Source organism: Heptranchias perlo, chromosome 3 (assembly GCF_035084215.1).
Source record: "Heptranchias perlo isolate sHepPer1 chromosome 3, sHepPer1.hap1, whole genome shotgun sequence".
Lineage (NCBI taxonomy): Eukaryota > Metazoa > Chordata > Chondrichthyes > Hexanchiformes > Hexanchidae > Heptranchias > Heptranchias perlo.
Genome location: NC_090327.1, coordinates 29,203,600 through 29,222,685, shown reverse-complemented (window position 1 = coordinate 29,222,685; position 19,086 = coordinate 29,203,600). Strand labels below are relative to the sequence as shown.

Sequence of the window (19,086 nt, the reverse complement as noted above, 5' to 3'; positions counted from 1 at the left end):
CTAGGAAATGTTGATTTTCAAAGGGACCTGGGTGTCCTTGTACATGAGTCACTGAAAGCTAACATGCAGGTGCAGCAAGCAATTAGGAAGGCAAATGGTACGTTGGCCTTTATTACAAGAGGATTTGAGTACGGGAATAAAGATGTCTTACTGCAATTATATAGGGCCTTAGTGAGACCGCACCTGGAGTATTGTGTACAATTTTGGTCTCCTTACCTCAGAAAGGATATACTTGCCATAGAGGGAGTGCAACGAAGGTTCACCAAACTGATTCCTGGGATGGTGGGATTGTCGTATGAGGAGAGATTGAGTAGACTAGGCCTGTATACTCTAGAGTTTAGAAGAATGAGAGGTGATCTCAATGAAACGTACAAAATTCTTATAGGGCTCGATAGGGTAGATGCAAGGAGGATGTTTCCCCTGGCTGGGGAATCTAGAACCAGGGGTCGCAGTCTCAGAATAAGGGGTAGGCCATTTAGGATTGAGATGAGGAGAAATTTCTTCATTCATAGGGTGGTGAATCTTTGGAATTCTCCACCCCAGAGGGCTGTGGAGACACAGTCATTGAGTACATTCAAAACAGAGATCGATAGATTTCTAGATATTAAAGGCATCAAGGGATATGGGGATGGTGCAGGAAAATGGCGTTGAGGTAGAAGATCAGCAGTGATCTTGTTGAATGGCGGTGCAGGCTCGAAAGGCCAGATGGTCTACTCCTGCTCCTATTTCTTAAATGTTTATATTTCCTATGTATTATTACTCTCCTGCCCAGAATGTTTGCATTCCTCACTCTATCCATTCTTGTTTTATCTCCTAAATACATTTTTAATCTTTCTTCATTCTCTCAACCCCCATACATGTCTTTTCTTAATTTCCATAAAGATGGATCAGAGTGGAGAATGTTAAAGTTCTTAGTTACCAACTGTTCCTTAAATTACAGAGAAGAGATGCCATTTTTAACCGGGTAACCTAGTTAAATTCTCCAACTGCCAATGGTCAATGATAAAAGCTTCACATGTCACACTTAAGAGATAACACATTAAAAAAATTGAATTAGATTGATATACAAATCTTAAAGTTTAATGTTTGGAACAAATATTATCTGTCCCTTTAAATCAGCGTCTCACTTTGATCTAACACATATTCTCTTTACATGGTATCTGCGTGCGCGCAAACGCCTTTACCAACATGGCGGCCGGCGCACTTCTGGATGCCATTTCGAGACATTAGGAGGCCACGTAGCGCTCAAGAAAAGACACTGGTGCTACGCGGCCAAATTTATAGCCCGATATATTTGTGTAGTTGGGTCTTTCTGCACAACGAGGCAGAAATTCCTCAGAGCGGCAAACCATCATTGCTCGCCGCTCCATAGATTTACATTAACTCCACTAACTTACCGCGGTCTTTTCTTCGGGCACTTCCTCAAATAGGAAGCGGAAAGAGCCCAATGTCCGTTCAAGCGAAACTAGGACCCTGGGAGAAGCGAGAAGATCACGCTGTCCTCTCGACCAATCAGATTGCAACATTTTTGACCAGCTGGGTAACTCTTTGCAGGCTTGGAATGTTAAACCAGGAAGTGAAAGCTACACCATTAAAATCATTGTAAAAACAGTTATAGACAGTGAAAAAAGAGAGGGTAAGACATAATTGAATTAAATAAGAGACAGAAGGGAAAAGTAAAAATTTGGTGTTGTAAAATTGTTTACAATTGTCAACCCCAGTCCATCACCGGCATCTCCACATCATATTAAAATAAGGAGTAATGAGACTCCCCATTTTTAAAAGTTAATTTTTCGATCTTTGGCAGTCATTAGCACTTAGTTAAGACTGTTAAAACTTAGTTTAGTCCTGGTAATTTCAAGCATACCTGTTTTGTGGCGACTAACTTGATAGAGCTTTCTGATGATGAACTTTCAAAAGGAGTTTCATAAAGTGCCGCATAATAGGCTTGTCATCAAGATTGTAGCCCATGGAATAAAAATGGCAGTAGCAGCATGGATACAGAATTGGCTAAGGGACAGGAAACAGAGATTAGTGGTGAACAGTTGTTTCTCGGACTGGAGGGAGGTGCACAGTGGTGTTCCCCAGGGGCCGGTACTAGGACCACTGCTTTTCTTGATATATATTAACGACTTGGACTTGGGTGTACAGGGCACAATTTCCAAATTTGCGGATGACACAAAGCTTGGAAATAGAAGTGTAGTGAACAGTGAGAAGGATATTGATAAACTTCTAGAGGATATAGATAGGCTGGTGGCATGGGCGGACATGTGGCAGATGAAATTTAACAGAAAAATGCGAAGTGATACATTTTGGTAGTGTTGGCCAGGGGTTGCAGTAACCTGAGACATCAGCTGCTGACACACAGGCAAAAGCAACTTTTGAACTGAAGTAACCTGAGTTCAGTCACTGGCCTGAGCTGGCTGGAACCGGTTTGAATTAGCTAAGTTTTGTGAAAGACAAAGGAGATGTGATAAGACACAAGTCCTTATTTAGAAAAGGAATAATGAGGTAATGCTACCTAACTCCTTGGGACAGAGCCAATGAGGAGAAGACACAGGCTAGGCGAGTAAGCCTAAACCAACGAAAGAGAGAGACAGCACAGCTTAAAGAGATAAGATTCGGAATAAGAATGAAGAATCTGGGGCGTGGAGCCAGAGCGAAGACTCCGGAGACCAACCATCGTGGAAGTGGAAGAACCTACGTCAGGGACGTAGAGACGACGTCGAGAAAGAGAGAGAACGGAACGCCTGGCCATCGTCAGCTCTCCTTTTCGGGTATTATCCTTTATATTCTGTGACCACTCAGGGAGTGTCAGAGAAACCTAGTGGATGTGCATTTAGATCCTAGTTTGGGTATAAAACTGTATAACCTGGTGCAAACTGCATGTCCACATCTAACCAGACGTATTAGCTATATGTATATGATCCAACAGCGTGAATAAAGCGAATTGAGAGTTGAGAGACAATTGACTCTTCTCCTCTTTGTACTAAGCCCAATAACCATAACCGGTGACCTCCGGTCAACAGTAGGAAGAATGAGGAGAGACAATACAAACTCAAGGGCACAATTCTAAAAGGGGTACAGGAACAAAGAGATCTGGGGTATACATACACAAATCGTTGAAGGTGGCAGGACAGGTTGAATCATAGAATCATAGAAGTTACAACATGGAAACAGGCCCTTCGGCCCAACATGTCCATGTTGCCCAGTTTATACCACTAAGCTAGTCCCAATTGCCTGCACTTGGCCCATATCCCTCTATACCCATCTTACCCATGTAACTGTCCAAATGCTTTTTAAAAGACAAAATTGTACCCGCCTCTACTACTGCCTCTGGCAGCTCGTTCCAGACACTCACCACCCTTTGAGTGAAAAAATTGCCCCTCTGGACCCTTTTGTATCTCTCCCCTCTCACCTTAAATCTATGCCCCCTCGTTATAGACTCCCCTACCTTTGGGAAAAGATTTTGACTATCTACCTTATCTATGCCCCTCATTATTTTATAGACTTCTATAAGATCACCCCTTAACCTCCTACTCTCCAGGGAAAAAAGTCCCAGTCTATCTAACCTCTCCCTATAAGTCAAACCATCAAGTCCCGGTAGCATCCTAGTAAATCTTTTCTGCACTCTTTCTAGTTTAATAATATCCTTTCTATAATAGGGTGACCAGAACTGTACACAGTATTCCAAGTGTGGCCTTACTAATGTCCTGTACAACTTCAACAAGACATCCCAACTCCTGTATTCAATGTTCTGACCAATGAAACCAAGCATGCTGAATGCCTTCTTCACCACCCTATCCACCTGTGACTCCACTTTCAAGGAGCTATGAACCTGTACTCCTAGATCTCTTTGTTCTATAACTCTCCCCAACGCCCTACCATTAACGGAGTAGGTCCTGGCCCGATTCGATCTACCAAAATGCATCACCTCACATTTATCTAAATTAAACTCCATCTGCCATTCATCGGCCCACTGGCCCAATTTATCAAGGTCCCGCTGCAATCCTAGATAACCTTCTTCACTGTCCACAATGCCACCAATCTTGGTGTCATCTGCAAACTTACTAACCATGCCTCCTAAATTCTCATCCAAATCATTAATATAAATAACAAATAACAGCGGACCCAGCACCGATCCCTGAGGCACACCGCTGGACACAGGCCTCCAGTTTGAAAAACAACCCTCTACAACCACCCTCTGTCTTCTGTCGTCAAGCCAATTTTGTATCCAATTGGCTACCTCACCTTGGATCCCGTGAGATTTAACCTTATGTAACAACCTACCATGCGGTACCTTGTCAAAGGCTTTGCTGAAGTCCATGTAGACCACGTCTACTGCACAGCCCTCATCTATCTTCTTGGTTACCCCTACAAAAAACTCAATCAAATTCGTGAGACATGATTTTCCTCTCACAAAACCATGCTGACTGTTCCTAATCAGTCCCTGCCTCTCCAAATGCCTGTAGATCCTGTCCCTCAGAATACCCTCTAACAACTTACCCACTACAGATGTCAGGCTCACCGGTCTGTAGTTCCCAGGCTTTTCCCTGCCGCCCTTCTTAAACAAAGGCACAACATTTGCTACCCTCCAATCTTCAGGCACCTCACCTGTAGCGGTGGATGATTCAAATATCTCTGCTAGGGGACCCGCAATTTCCTCCCTAACCTCCCATAACGTCCTGGGATACATTTCATCAGGTCCCGGAGATTTATCTACCTTGATGCGCGTTAAGACTTCCAGCACCTCCCTCTCTGTAATATGTACACTCCTCAAGACATCACTATTTATTTCCCCAAGTTCCCTAACATCCATGGCTTTCTCAACCGTAAATACCGATGTGAAATATTCATTCAGGATCTCACCCATCTCTTGTGGTTCCGCACATAGATGACCTTGTTGATCCTTAAGAGGCCCTACTCTCTCCCTAGTTACTCTTTTGCCCTTTATGTACTTGTAGAAGCTCTTTGGATTCTCCTTTGCCTTATCTGCCAAAGCAATCTCATGTCCCCTTTTTGCCCTCCTGATTTCTCTCTTAACTCTACTCCGGCAATCTCTATACTCTTCAAGGGATCCACTTGATCCCAGCTGCCTATGCATGTCATATGCCTCCTTCTTCTTTTTGACTAGGGCCTCAATCTCCCGAGTCATCCAAGGTTCCCTACTTCTACCAGCCTTGCCCTTCACTTTATAAGGAAGGCGCTTACCCTGAACCCTGGTTAACACACTTTTGAAAGCCTCCCACTTACCAGACGTCCCTTTGCCTGCCAACAGACTCTCCCAATCAACTTCTGAAAGTTCCTGTCTAATACCATCAAAATTGGCCTTTCCCCAATTTAGAATTTTAACTTTTGGGCCAGACCTATCATTCTCCATAGCTATCTTAAAACTAATGGAATTATGATCACTGGTCCCAAAGTGATCCCTCACAAACACTTCTGTCACCTGCCCTTCCTTATTTCCCAAGAGGAGGTCAAGTTTTGCCCCCTCTCTAGTCGTGCCATCCACATACTGAGCCCCTAATGCTATGGCTGTCCCAGTCAATGTTGGGAAAGTTAAAGTCCCCTACTATTACCACCCTATTTTTCTATTAAAGTGGTTTAAAAAGCAAATGGGATCCAGGGCTTTATAAATAGAGGCATAGAGTGCCAAAGCAAGGAAGTCACGATGAACCTTTATAAAACACTGGTTTGGCCATTGCTGGAGTGTTGTGTCCAGTTCTGGGCACTGCACTTTAGGAAAGGTGTGAAGGCCTTAGAGAAGGTGCAGCGGAGATTTACTAGAATGATTCCAGGGATGAGGGACTTCAGTTACATGGATAAACTGGAGAAGCTGGGGTTGTTCTCCTTGGAACAGAGAAGATTGAGAGGAGATTTGATAGAGGTATTCAAAATCATGAAGGGTATAGAAAGAGTCGCTAGAGGAAAAACTGTTCCCATTGGTGGAAGGGTCAAGAACCATAGGACATAGATTTAAGGTGATTGGTTCTTTTGTCAAAGGTGACATGAGGAAAAACTTTCACACAGCGAGTGGTTAGGATCTGGAATGCACTGCACAAAGGGGTGGTGGAGGTAGATTCAGTCATGGCTTTTAAAAGGGAAATGGATAAGTACTTGAAGGGAAAAAATTTTCATTGCTACGGGAATAGGGCGTGGGAGTGGGACTAGCTGGATTGCTCTTGCATAGAGCTGGCATGGACTCGATGGGCCCAATGGCCTCCTTCTGTGCTGTAACCTTTCTATGATTAGTTACTTTCCAGCTGGGCAGATGAGAATGTTAGCACTTTTGCAATGATTTTCCTGTTTGCAGTGTGCAATGTACCTTTAATTCAAAACAGTAGGAGCAAGTTCCGGATGTCCACGTTTCACTGTGCATGTGCGAGTACCGGATCTTGCTCCTTCCTTTCGCCACAAACAATGGTGACGCTGTTGAGCTCACCATTATTTTGCAAGCAATTTCTGCCCCGTTGTTTTCATACGTTTGCAGACCAATGTTGTTCAGCTAGTGGTCCTGCAGCCTTCATAGGAAGTTGGTTCTGTGTTTTTTATTTGCTTTACCAAAATCCTTGCGATGACCCCGAGTGTTGTGTACTTACTCTTTAAAGGAATTTATTACAGGTAAAATAGAACAAAATGGCTCTATTCTATCCATGCATATAAAACACTTGCTCGCAAGCACAGTTGGTATACGTTCTTCATTAATGTACAGTTGCATTCACAAACGGTTCTGCCTTTGCAACTAGAAAATAGAGAAGAGAGAATTATATAGTTGATAATGGATTAGTGTAGTCTTTTTAGAATGTACTTTTTAAGAGTCTGATAAGCAACAAGACTTTTGGATGAAATAGTCAGGTTTGTCTTGATAGATCTTCTAGAGGCAATGTTGCAAGTTAACTATGTGACTTTCATTTCATCCATAAAGTTCAGATCTATTGCCAAAACTGAAGACTATGGAAGAATTCACCAGTGCTTATTCTCTGAAGTTGGAGGTATCAATTACCCATGCTTAAAGACAAAATCGTAGGAATTATTGCATAGAATGCTAATGGACTGGGAAATGCAGTGGAGTTACAGCCTTTCAAACATATTTTTGTTCCATGTATAAGTTAACTACTATTATATTAATTTTGTACCACTGGATACCCAGGTCACAGATTTTGCACAGCCAGTGGCAAGATCAAGCTAAGCACATCTGATTTTTTTTCTGGATTTGTCTGACTGCCTTGGATGTTTTAGGCATAATGATGTCATCTATTGCTGATGCCAAATTCAGTATTTTGTGCATGTGCAGAAGCAAAATTGTCATGGCCAATCTGCACTGGTTATATATTAAATGACACTTTGCAGCAGGTTCCCACTGAAGACTGGCTGCACAATTGAGAAGTAAATGCAAGAGACCAGCGCATGTGGGTTTGGGCTGCAGTATAAAAGCAACACTTGAGGGGTACAATTGATACTTTTTAAACCTGTAGCAGTCTTCCCCCCTCCAAATGATCTATTTTTTTAATTCATTCATGGGATGTGGGCATCACTGGCAAGGCCAGCATTTGTTGCCCATCTCTAATGAAGCTGCAGTTTGTGTGGTAACTTTTTGTGGCAAGATTGTACAACTGAGTGGCTTGCTAGGCCATTTCAGAGGGCAGTTAAGAATCAACCATGTTGCTGTGGGTCAGGAGTCACATATAGGCCAGACTAGGTAAGGACAGCAGGTTTCCTTCCCTAAAGGGCATTAGTGAACCAGATGGGTTTTTAAGACAATCTGGTAGTTTCATGGCCATTATTACTGATGCTAGTTTTTTTTCTCAGATTTTATTTAATTAATTTAATTTAAATTCCCCAGCTGCTGTGGCAAGATTTGAACTCACAAGTCCGGATTATTAGGCTAGGCCTCTGGATTACTAGTCCAGTAACATAACCACTATGCTACCATACCCGTACCCACGCAATTTGCACATGCTTTCAGGTCATAGTTTGATATAGAGTACTTTCAGCAACAGCTATTGAGAATTATATAGTTAAACTGTTTTGTACTTTGTGTTTATGCTTAATGACAGGGCCAAGGTCCATCTAAGTCTGGGATAGGGAATGTAGAGGTTGTGAGAAGTTTCATTAGATTGAAGTAGCAACCGATTTCAGCAGAAGTTGGGCATTAACCAGCCAATTTGGTTTATTTTACATGACATTAAGAAGCAACTGAGCATACCAAACACAGCAAAGGCTATGAGACATGATAACATCCTGGCTGTAGTGCTGAAGACCTGCACAGTAAAGCTAGCCATCCCCTAGCCAAGCTGTTCCAATGCAAGTATGACACTGGCATCTACCTGATAACGTGGAATATTGCCCAAGTATGCCTTACCCACAAAAAAGGACAAATCAAACCCAGACAATTCCTGCCCGATTACCCTCCTCCTAATAATCAGTAAGATAATGGAATAATGGAAGGAGTTATCAACAGTGCCATAAAGTGACACTTACCTCTGAGTTCGGGTTCCTCCAGAACCACTTGGTTCCAGATGTCATTACAGCTTTGATCCAGTAATGGACCAAGAGTTAAATATCGGAGGTGAGATGAGATTAATTGCCTCAACATAAAGGTAGCATTTGGCCAAGTATGGCACCAAAGAGCCCCAGCAAAACTGCTATCAGTGGGGTTCAAGGATTCTAGTGGCTGGAGTCATGCTTCACACAAAGTAAGATGGTTGTGGTTGATGAAGCCCAGTCATTGCAGCCCCAGGACATCACTGCAGGAGTTCCTCAGGGTAGTGTCCCATCTGAACTGCTTCATCAATGACCTTTCCTTCTTATAAGGTCAGAAGTCGGTAGGCTGTCTACTGATGATTTTACAGTGTTAAGCTCCATACACAATTGCTGTGATAATGAAGCAGCCAATGCCGGCCAATAACATCCAGGCTAGGGTTGACAAGTGGTAGGTAACATTTACAGTGCCAGGCAATCACCATCTAGAGCAAGAAAAAGCCCAGCTCCTCCTCCTGACCTTCAACAACCCCACCATCACTGAGTTCTCCACCAACATCATTGACCAGAAGCTGAACTGGACCAGCCATATTGTGGCTACAAGGGTGGGGCAGAGACTGGATACTCTGATGGACTGTTCACACCTTGACATCCTCAAAGCCTCTTCACCATCTACAAGGTTCATGTCAAGAATGTGTTGGAATATTTACCACTTGTCTGGATCAGCACAGTTGCAACAACACTTGAGGCTTGACACCATCCTGGACAGAACAGTCAGCTTAATCATTGCCCTTGCCACTGGACTGATTACCCACCTCCTACACTACTGGTGAACTGCAGCAACTCATCAAGCTTACTTCGATAGTATTTCCCAGTCCCACAACCTCTGCCATCAAGAAGGACAAGGGGGGAGTGATGTCATGGAAGTACCTTTCCCTCCAACTCATACACCATCCTGACTTGGACGTTATCACTGGATTAAATCCTGGAATTCCTTACCTAATACCCCCACGAGATATTATCACCACCAGAAATGCAACGGTTTAAGGAGAAGGCCAACCACCATTTTCACAGGACAATAAATGCCAGTGACGCCCATATCCTGAGATCAATTTTTTTTTAAAAACACCATCCAAAATAAAGCCATTCGTTTAATTAGTGCCCCTGCCACTGGTCCATCCCTCCTCCTTCAAGGAACTATGGTTACAGTAAATACTATCTAAAGGTTGTTCCACAGTAATTTGTCAAGCTTGCTTTGACAGCACACCTCAGTCCCGTGACCTCTACTACCGAGAAGGACAAGAATAACAATGTTGTGGGAACACTATCACTTCCAAGTTACAGACCCTTCTGACAGACATATGTCACTATTACTTTACCATTGTTGAGTCAAAATCCTGGAATTCCCTAAGTGACACCATTGTCAGAGCACCATCAACATAGTGTAATGGTTCAAGTAGAAGGGTCACCACCAGCACCTTGGGGCAACTATGGATTAACAATAAATGCGGCCTTGCCAGCATTGTCCACATCTTGTAGGGGATTTGGACTTGCGCTATTAGGTGGGGTTTATTTGGTTAATAGCATTATGCCTTGCACTCTCTGACTCCAATGTTGCATGGGAATCAACCGAGCAATGCTACAGCACTCAGCCACCTATTTGGATGGGACTTGCAGGAGGAGCAAGGAGCCAAATTAGAGTGCGATTCAGCCACACTCCCTCTTTTTTTTGTCAGATAAAGGTGTAACCACAGCCTCCAAATGTTAGCATAATGTAAATATAATGTCATTAGGTGCGATGTCGGGCACAAATCTTGATGAGATGTGAAATTTAAAACCTGTTATATAAAAGATAGAAGGCTGCATGACAATGAGAAATGGTCTTTCAGCCTCTAAAGCCCACTCCTCCCTCATACCCTGCATAATCTAGGGTTAAAGTTTTTGGTGAGTTACAAACAATAATGAGATCCAAGAATACATTACAGTAAAATAAAAACTTTGTTTTGACATAATACTAAAATGTTTCTCCTACTTTTGAAAGGATTTCATTATTAAAATAATGCATATCTGGAGCTCCCCTCCCGACTGAGAAGATTCTTTTTCAAGCCTGTGGTATTTGGAGATGAGACTTATTGGTGCTGGTTGAAATGAGTACTTTGCATCTGTCTTTACCAAGGAAGATGCTGCTGCTGGAGTCTCAGTAAAGGAAGATATAGTTGAGATACTGGATGGGCTAAAAATTAATAGAGGAGGTACTAGAAATGCTAGCTGTACTTAAAGTAGATAAGTCACCCGGTCCGGATGGAATGCATCCTAGGTTGCTGAGGGAAGTAAGGGTGGAAATTATGGAGGTACTGGCCAAAATCTTCCAAACAGCCTTAGATATGGGGGTGGTGTCAGAGGACTGGAGAATTGCAAATGTTACACCCTTGTTCAAAAAAGGGTGCAAGGATAAACCCAGCAACTATAGGCCAGTCAGTTTAACCTCGGTGGTGGGAAACTTTTAGAAACGATAATCCGGGGCAGAATTACCAGTCACTTGGACAAGTGTGGATTGATTAGGGAAAGCCAGCACGGATTTCTTAAAGGCAAATCATGTTTAACTAATTTGATAGAGATTTTTGAAGAGGTAACAGAGAGGATAGATGAGGGCAATGTAGTTGATGTGGTGCATATGGACTTTCAAAAGGCGTTTGATAAAGTGCCGCATGATAGGCTTGTCATCAAGATTGTGGCCCATGGAATAAAGGGGGCAGTAGCAACATGGATACAGAATTGGCGAAGGGACAGGAAACAGAGAGTAGTGGTGGACGGTTGTTTTTCAGACTGGAGGGAGGTGTACAGTGGTGTTCCCCAGGCGTCTGTGCAGGGACCACTGCTTTTCTTGATATATATATTAATGACTTGGACTTGGACTTGGGTGTACAGGGCACATTTTCCAAATTTGCAGATGACTCAAAACTTGAAAGGGTAGTAAACGGTGAGGAGGATAATGATAGACTTCAAGAGGATATAGACAGGCTGGTGGCATGGGCAGACACGTGGCAGATGAAATTTAACGCCAAAAAATGCGAAGTAATAACATTTTGGTAGGAAGAACGAGGAGAGGCAATATAAAGTAGAGGGCACAGTCCTAAAAGGGGTACAGGAGCAGAGTGATCTGGGGGTATATGTGCACAAATCGATGAAGGTGGCAGGGCAGATTGAGAAAGCGGTTTAAAAAAGCATACAGGATCCTGGGCTTTATAAATAGAGGCATAGAGTACAAAAGTGTGGAAGTCATGATGATCCTTTATAAAACACTGGTTTGGCCGTAACTGGAGTATTGTGTCCAGTTCTGGTCACTGCACTTTAGGGGGCATCACACTTTAGGAGAGGTGTGAAGGCCTTGGAGAGGGTGCAGAAGAGATTTACTAGAATGATTCCAGGGATGAGGGACTTTAGTTATGTGGATAGACTGGAGAAGCTGGGGTTGTTCTCCTTGGAACAGAGAAGGTTGTGAGGAGATTTGATTAGAGATATTCAAAATCATGAAGGGTCTAGATAGAGGCGATAGAGAGAAACTGTTCCCATCGGCGGAATGATGAAGAACCAGAGGGCATAGATTTAAGGTAATTGGCAAAAGAACCAAAGGCGATGTGAGAAAAAACTTTTTTAAGCAGGGAGTGGTTGTGATCTGGAATGCACTGCCCGAGTGGGTGGTGGAGGCAGATTCAATCATGGCCTTCAAAAGGGAACTGGATAAGCACTTTAAGGAAAAAATTTGCAGGGCTACGGGTATAGGGCGGGGGAGTGGGACTAAGTGGATTGCTCTTGCATAGAGCCAGAGTGGACTCGATTGGCCAAAAGGCCTCCTTCTGTGCTGTAACCTTTCTATGATTCCAGAGAACCAAAAATGGCGGCCAACTATTTCTTGAGTGAGGAAAGTTTGTAGTTTCCGGTTGGTACTTGTTTTTTTCCCCAGAATCTTACACTAACTACGCTGATAATTCACTGCATTCCAGGATTTTCTTTTTTCTAATAACCATATCTGTGAAGTAATATGATTTTTTTTCCCTCATTACTTGTAGTTTAACTTTGTCGGTAAACTGTTGGGCCCACGTGGTAATTCTTTGAAGAGGTTACAAGAAGAAACACTGACAAAAATGTCCATTTTGGGTAAAGGATCCATGCGGGACAAAGCAAAGGTAAGGATTGGTAATATTTGTAGCTCAAAAGGACAGTTTATCAATGCATTTTTTAAAACTTTTCTTGAACTGTTTCTGACTTATCATTCTGAAATATTAACTGAAGTAAATAGAATTGGTGATTAGTTTGCACTATTCTTACAGTAATTTCTTACAGTTGTCTACTGACAGTATTAGCACTTCAATTCACATGAAGCTAGTCTTTGTGTCTTTGATTTAAAATAAAATCTGGAAAGTTTAAAGATGAAGGATCACAATGAGAACCCTATTTCAAAATCAACAAGATGCAGGGAATTAAGCTTAATAACATTAACCTTTTTTTTTTGCACCATACATTCATTGTCAATTATTTATATTATTATTTGTCCAAATATTGCATGCTATTGACATTAAGGATGCTATCAAGAAAGGGTTATTGTTTGTTGTAGTGTGAGTTAACATTATTTGAGATGTAAGGCTAGGTTTCTGCCTGCTACACTGAGCCAGACCCATTTACCTGGATCAGAGTTGATCATCAATACAGGGCAGGCTCCAGGTGATATTCCCGCCACACAGGGAGCACGATGCTGCTAGGAAGCAAAATTTGGCGCTCTGACTAAATGCATACCATATGTTTTTTTTAAAAATCTTAATTTTGCAGTGCTGCACCCACTGCAGCACTGGCAGAGGAGGGAGCCACGGGAGTGCTCCCCCAAAGCCCCACAAAGAGTGTGTGGGCCTCCCAGCCTCGGCATTCCCACGATCTTCAGGGAATTCGCAGCACCAGCATTCCCCCGATCTATGTTGAAAGTAAACCCCAGCCTGCCCTGATTGTTGACTGAAAGTAAGCCCTGGCCTCCCCTACCCACTGCGATACGAGGGAATCCCCTCCAGCCACTGACTGCCGCGGCAGGTTCCCATGGTCCCCGGCTGCGGCCAAAATTCTGCTCCCGCCTGCCTGCCAGGTAGTCTGGCTGGGTGTTGGGTGGGTCTCTGCAAATATTTATAGTTAAAATCGGCAGAGCCTTCACGTCCCCAACCTTGCTGGGTTCGTCACCCACTACTGGGCTCCTGTGCCCTCTTCCTGCCCCTGTAAAAATTGACGCCTCTGCTCCTAAGTGCAGTAGAATGAGGGATCAACTTTAACCTAAACTGACAAGATGGAGTGCAACGCTGGTTTTACACCCGGACTTTATGCTCCATGGAATTCACTGGAGAGTAATATTGGGTGGGGTGTAAAACTTGACGTTTCATTCGATCCCCTGGGTTTCCTGCCTGGCCAGTTAGGTTAGAATTGACCTCCCAGAATTTGTATTTAATAGGGGAAAAACATCACAAATATAATAAAACTAGTTTAAAAGTCATATGTGCAACTTCTATCATGCTGTCTGGGGAGTAAAGATCATCACATCAACTTTGTAGACCTATATTTTTGTCGGTCTGTGTTGTCGCTTGTTCCCTGCACATTCTGCTACTTTGGAGGGAATCGATTGGCTGCAGATATTCAATTCTCCTATCAGCTGCACTGCTGTAATGTAAGTGCACCACCTAGCGCCTGAGGCTTCCCAGTCACTTGAAGCCTAGTTAAAGGTATGACTTATGGAGCAGATTTTACAGTGAAAGAAATAACTTTGCAAATACAGTAACCAATGACAGCACTGTATTAGTGTACAGAATAATGGCATTTAAATTCTACTCTAAGGGTGTACATGGGATATGCCACATTTTTGTTCTAGTTAGGAACATAGGAACAGGAGTATTCCATTTAGTCCCTCGAGCCTGTTTCGCCATTCAATGAAATCATGGCTGATCTGTGACCTAGCCTTGGCCCCATATCACTTAATATCTTTGGTTAACAAAAATCTATCAATCTCAGATTTAAAATTAACAAGTGAGCGAGCATTAAATGCCGTTGTTTTTTTATTCGTTCATGGGATGTTGGCGTCACTGGCAAGGCCAGCATTTATTGCCCACTCCAAAGTGCCCTTGAGAAGGCGGTGGTGAGCCGCCTTCTTGAACCGCTGCAGTCCATGTGGCGAAGGTTCTCCCACAGTACTGTTAGGTAGGGAGTTCCAGGATTTTGACCCAGCAACGATAATGGCACAACGATATATTTCCAAGTCTGGATGGTGTGTGACTTGGAGGGGAACGTGCAGGTGGTGTTGTTCCCATGTGCCTGCTGCCCTTGTCCTTCTAGGTGGTAGAGGTCGGGGTTTGGGAGGTGCTGTCAAAGAAGCCTTGGTGAGTTGCTGCAGTGCATCCTGTGGAAGGCACACTCTGCAGCCACAGCGCCGGTGGTGAAGGGAGTGAAAGTTTAGGGTGGTGGATGGGGTGCCAATCGAGCGGGCTGCTTTGTCCTGGATGGTGTCCAACTTCTTGAGTGTTGGTGGAGCTGCACTCATCCAGGCAAGTGGAGAGTATTCCATCACACTCCTGACTTGTGCCTTGTAGATGGTGGAAAGGCTTTGGGGAGTCAGGAGGTGAGTCACTCGCCGCAGAATACCCAGCCTCTGACCTGCTCTTGTAGCCACAGTATTTATATGGCTGGTCCAGTTAAGTTTCTGGTCAATGGTGACCCCCAGGATTTTGATGATGGGGGATTTGGCTGTGGTAATGCCATTAAATGTCAAGGGGAAGTGGTTAGACTCTCTCTTGTTGGAGATGGTCATTGCCTAGCACTTGTCTGGCGCGAATGTTACTTGCCATTTATCAGCCAAAGCCTGGATGTTGTCCAGGTCTTGCTGCATGCAGGCACGGACTGTTTCATTATCTGAGGGATTGCGAATGGAACTGAACACTGTGCAATCATCAGCGAACATCCCCATTTCTGACCTTATGATGGAGGGAAGGTCATTGATGAAGCAGCTGAAGATGGTTGGGCCTCGGACACTGCCCTGAGGAACTCCTGCAGCAATGTCCTGGGGCTGAGGTGATTGGCCGCCAAAAACCGCTACCATCTTCCTTTGTGCTAGGTGCGACTCCAGCCACTGAAGAGTTTTCCCCTGATTCCCCTTGACTTCAATTTTACTGGGACTCCTTGAAGCCACACTCGGTCAAATGCTGCCTTGATGTCAAGGGCAGTCACTCTCACCTCACCTGTGGAATTCAGCTCTTCAAACTGAGCATCGGTGAGTTATTGGTGAGTAAGTGCCGCTTGATAGCACTGTCGACGACACCTTCCATCACTTTGCTGATGATTAAGAGTAGACGGAAGGGGCGGTAATTGGCCGGATTGGATTTGTCCAACATTTTGTGGATAGGACATACCTCGGCAATTTTCGACATTGTCGGGTAGATACCAGTGTTGTACCTGCACTGAAACGGTTTGGCTAGAGGCGTGGCTAGTTCTGGAGCACAAGTCTTCAGCACTGCAGCCGGGATGTTGTCAGGGCCCAGAGCCTTTGTTGTATTCAATGCACTCAGCCGTTTCTTGATATCGTGTGGAGCGATTCGAATTGGTTGAAGACTGGCTTCTGTAATGGTGGGGATATCGGGAGGAGGCCGAGATGATTCATCCACTCTGCACTTCTGGCTGAAGATGGTTGCAAACGCTTCAGCCTTGTCTTTTGCATTCACATGCTGGACTCTGCTATCATTGAGGATGGGGATGTTTACGGAGCCTCCTCCTCCCGTTCGTTGTTTAATTGTCCACCACCATTCACGACTGGATGTGGCAGGACTGCAGAGCTTTGATCTGATCTGTTGGTTGTGGAATTGCTTAGCTCTGTCTATAGCATGTTGCTTCCACTGTTTAGCATGCATGTAATCCTGTGTTATAGCTTCACCAGGTTGGCACCTCATTTTTAGGTATGACTGGTACTGCTCCTGGCATGCTTTTCTACATTCATTGAACCAGGGTTGATTCCCTGGCTTGTTGGTAATGATAGATTGAGGAATATGCTGGGCCATGAGGTTACAAATTGTGCTGGAATACAATTCTGCTGCTGATGGTCCACAGCGCCTCATGGATGCCCAGTTTTGAGCTGCTAGATCTGTTCAGAATCTATCCCATTTAGCACGGTGGTAGTGCCACACAACACGTTGGATGGTGTCCTCAGTGTGAAGTTGGGACTTCATCTCCACAAGGCCTGTGCGGTGGTCACTCCTACCAATACTGTCATGGACAGATGCACCTGCGACAGGTAGATTGGTGAGGACGAGGTCAAGTAGGTTTCTCCCTCGTGTTGGTTCGCTCATCACCTGCCGCAGGCCCAGTCTGGCAGCTATGTCATTCAGGACTTGGCCAACTCTGTCAGTAGTAGTGCTACCGAGCCACTCTTGATGATGGACATTGAAGTCACACATCCAGAGTACATTCTGTGTCCTTGATACCCTCTGCTCCTTCCAAGTGATGCTCAACATGGAGGAGGACTGATTCATCAGCTGAGGGAGGGCGGAAGGTGATAATCAGCAGGAGGTTTCCTTGCCCATGTTTGACCTGAGATTTCATGGGGTGCGGAGTCAATGTTGAGGACTCCCAGGGCCACTCTTTGCTGATTGTATATCACTGTACCGCCACCTCTGGTCAGTCTGTCCTGCCGGTGGGACAGGACATACCCAGGGATGGTGATGGAAGAGTCTGGTTCGTTGGCTGAAAGGCATGATTCTGTGAGTATGGCTATGTCAGGCATGTTGCTTGACTAGTTTGTGGAAGAGAGTTCCAAACTACTACCACCCTTTGCATGTAGAAATGTTTCCTAACTTCACTCCTGAAAGTTCTGGCTCTATTTTTTTTAAACTATATCCCCTAGTCCTACACTCCCCTACCAGCAGAAATAGTTTCTCTCTTTTTACACTATCAGTTCCCCTTAATATGTTGAAAACTTCAATTAAATCACCCCTTAATCTTCTAAATTCCAGGGAATGCAACCCTAGATGTGTAATCTGTCCTCATAATTTAACCCTTGGAGTCCAGGTATCATTCTAGTAAATCTAGGCTCCCTCCACGGGTAATATATCCTTCCTAAGGTGCGGAGCCCAGACCTGAACATAGTACTTCAGGTGTTTTTTTTTATTCGTTCACGGGATGTGGGCATCGCTGGCGAGGCCAGCATTTATTGCCCATCCCTAATTGCCCTTGAGAAGGTGGTGGTGAGCCGCTTTCTTGAACTGCTGCAGTCCGTGTGGTGACGGTTCTCCCACAGTGCTGTTAGAAAGGGAGTTCCAGGATTTTGACCCAGCGACAATGAAGGAACGGCGATATATTTCCAAGTCAGGATGGTGTGTGACTTGGAGGGGAACGTGCAGGTGGTGGTGTTCCCATGTGCCTGCTGCTCTTGTCCTTCTAGATGGTAGAGGACGCGGGTTTGGGAGGTGCTGTCGAAGAAGCCTTGGCGAGTTGCTGCAGTGCATCCTGTGGATGGTACACACTGCAGCCACAGTGCGCTGGTGGCGAAGGGAGTGAATGTTTAGGGTGGTGGATGGGGTGCCAATCAAGCGGGCTGCTTTATCTTGGATGGTGTTGAACTTCTTGAGTGTTATTGGAGCTGCACTCATCCAAGCAAGTGGAGAGTATTCCATCACACTCCTGACTTGTGCCTTGTAGATGGTGGAAAGGCTTTGGGGAGTCAGGAGGTGAGTCACTCGCCGCAGAATACCCAGCCTCTGACCTGCTCTCGTAGCCACAGTATTTATATGGCTGGTCCAGTTAAGTTTCTGGTCAATGGTGACCCCCAGGATATTGATGTTGGGGGATTCGGCGATGGTAATGCCGTTGAATGTCAAGGGGAGGTGGTTAGACTCTCTCTTGTTGGAGATGGTCATTGCCTGGCACTTATCTGGCGTGAATGTTACTTGCCACTTATGAGCCCAAGCCTGGATGTTGTCCAGGTCTTGCTGCATGCGGGCTCAGACTGCTTCATTATTTGAGGGGTTGCGAATGGAACTGAACACTGTGCAGTCATCAGCGAACATCCCCATTTCTGACCTTATGATGGAGGGAAGGTCATTGATGAAGCAGCTGAAGATGGTTGGGCCTCGGACATTCCCCTTAGGAACTCCTGCAGCAATATCCTGGGGCTGAGATGATTGGCCTCCAACAACCACTACCATCTTCCTTTGTGCCAGGTATGACTCCAGCCACTGGAGAGTTTTCCCCCTGATTCCCATGGACTTCAATTTTACTGGGGCTCCTTGGTGCCACACTCGGTCAAATGCTGCCTTGATGTCAAGGGCAGTCACTCTCACCTCACCTCTGTAATTCAGCTCTTTTGTCCATGTTTGGACCAAGGCTGTAATGAGGTCTGGAGCCGAGTGGTCCTGGCGGAACCCATACTAAGCATCGGTGAGCAGGTTATTGGTGAGTAAGTGCCGCTTGATAGCACTGTCGACGACACCTTCCATCACTTTGCTGATGATTGAGAGTAGACTGATGGGGTGGTAATTGGGTGGATTGGATTTGTCCTGCTTTTTGTGGACAGGACGTACCTGGGCAATTTTC

At 44.7% G+C, this 19,086-nt stretch overlaps 1 protein-coding gene across 3 annotated transcripts in view; it reads left to right on the top strand.

The window, feature by feature from the left end:
* Positions 1 to 19,086, top strand: part of LOC137311272 (KH domain-containing, RNA-binding, signal transduction-associated protein 3-like) — a 245,473-nt gene that overhangs the window by 113,903 nt on the left and 112,484 nt on the right. For all 3 annotated transcript variants that reach the window (XR_010960287.1, XR_010960286.1, XM_067978581.1), the window contains exon 3: positions 12,552 to 12,668. Coding sequence is in view for 1 of the 3 variants with exons in the window: in XM_067978581.1 (XP_067834682.1) it covers positions 12,552 to 12,668 (117 nt within the window). In the remaining 2 variants the exon portion in view is untranslated. The remainder of the gene's footprint in view (positions 1 to 12,551; positions 12,669 to 19,086) is intronic.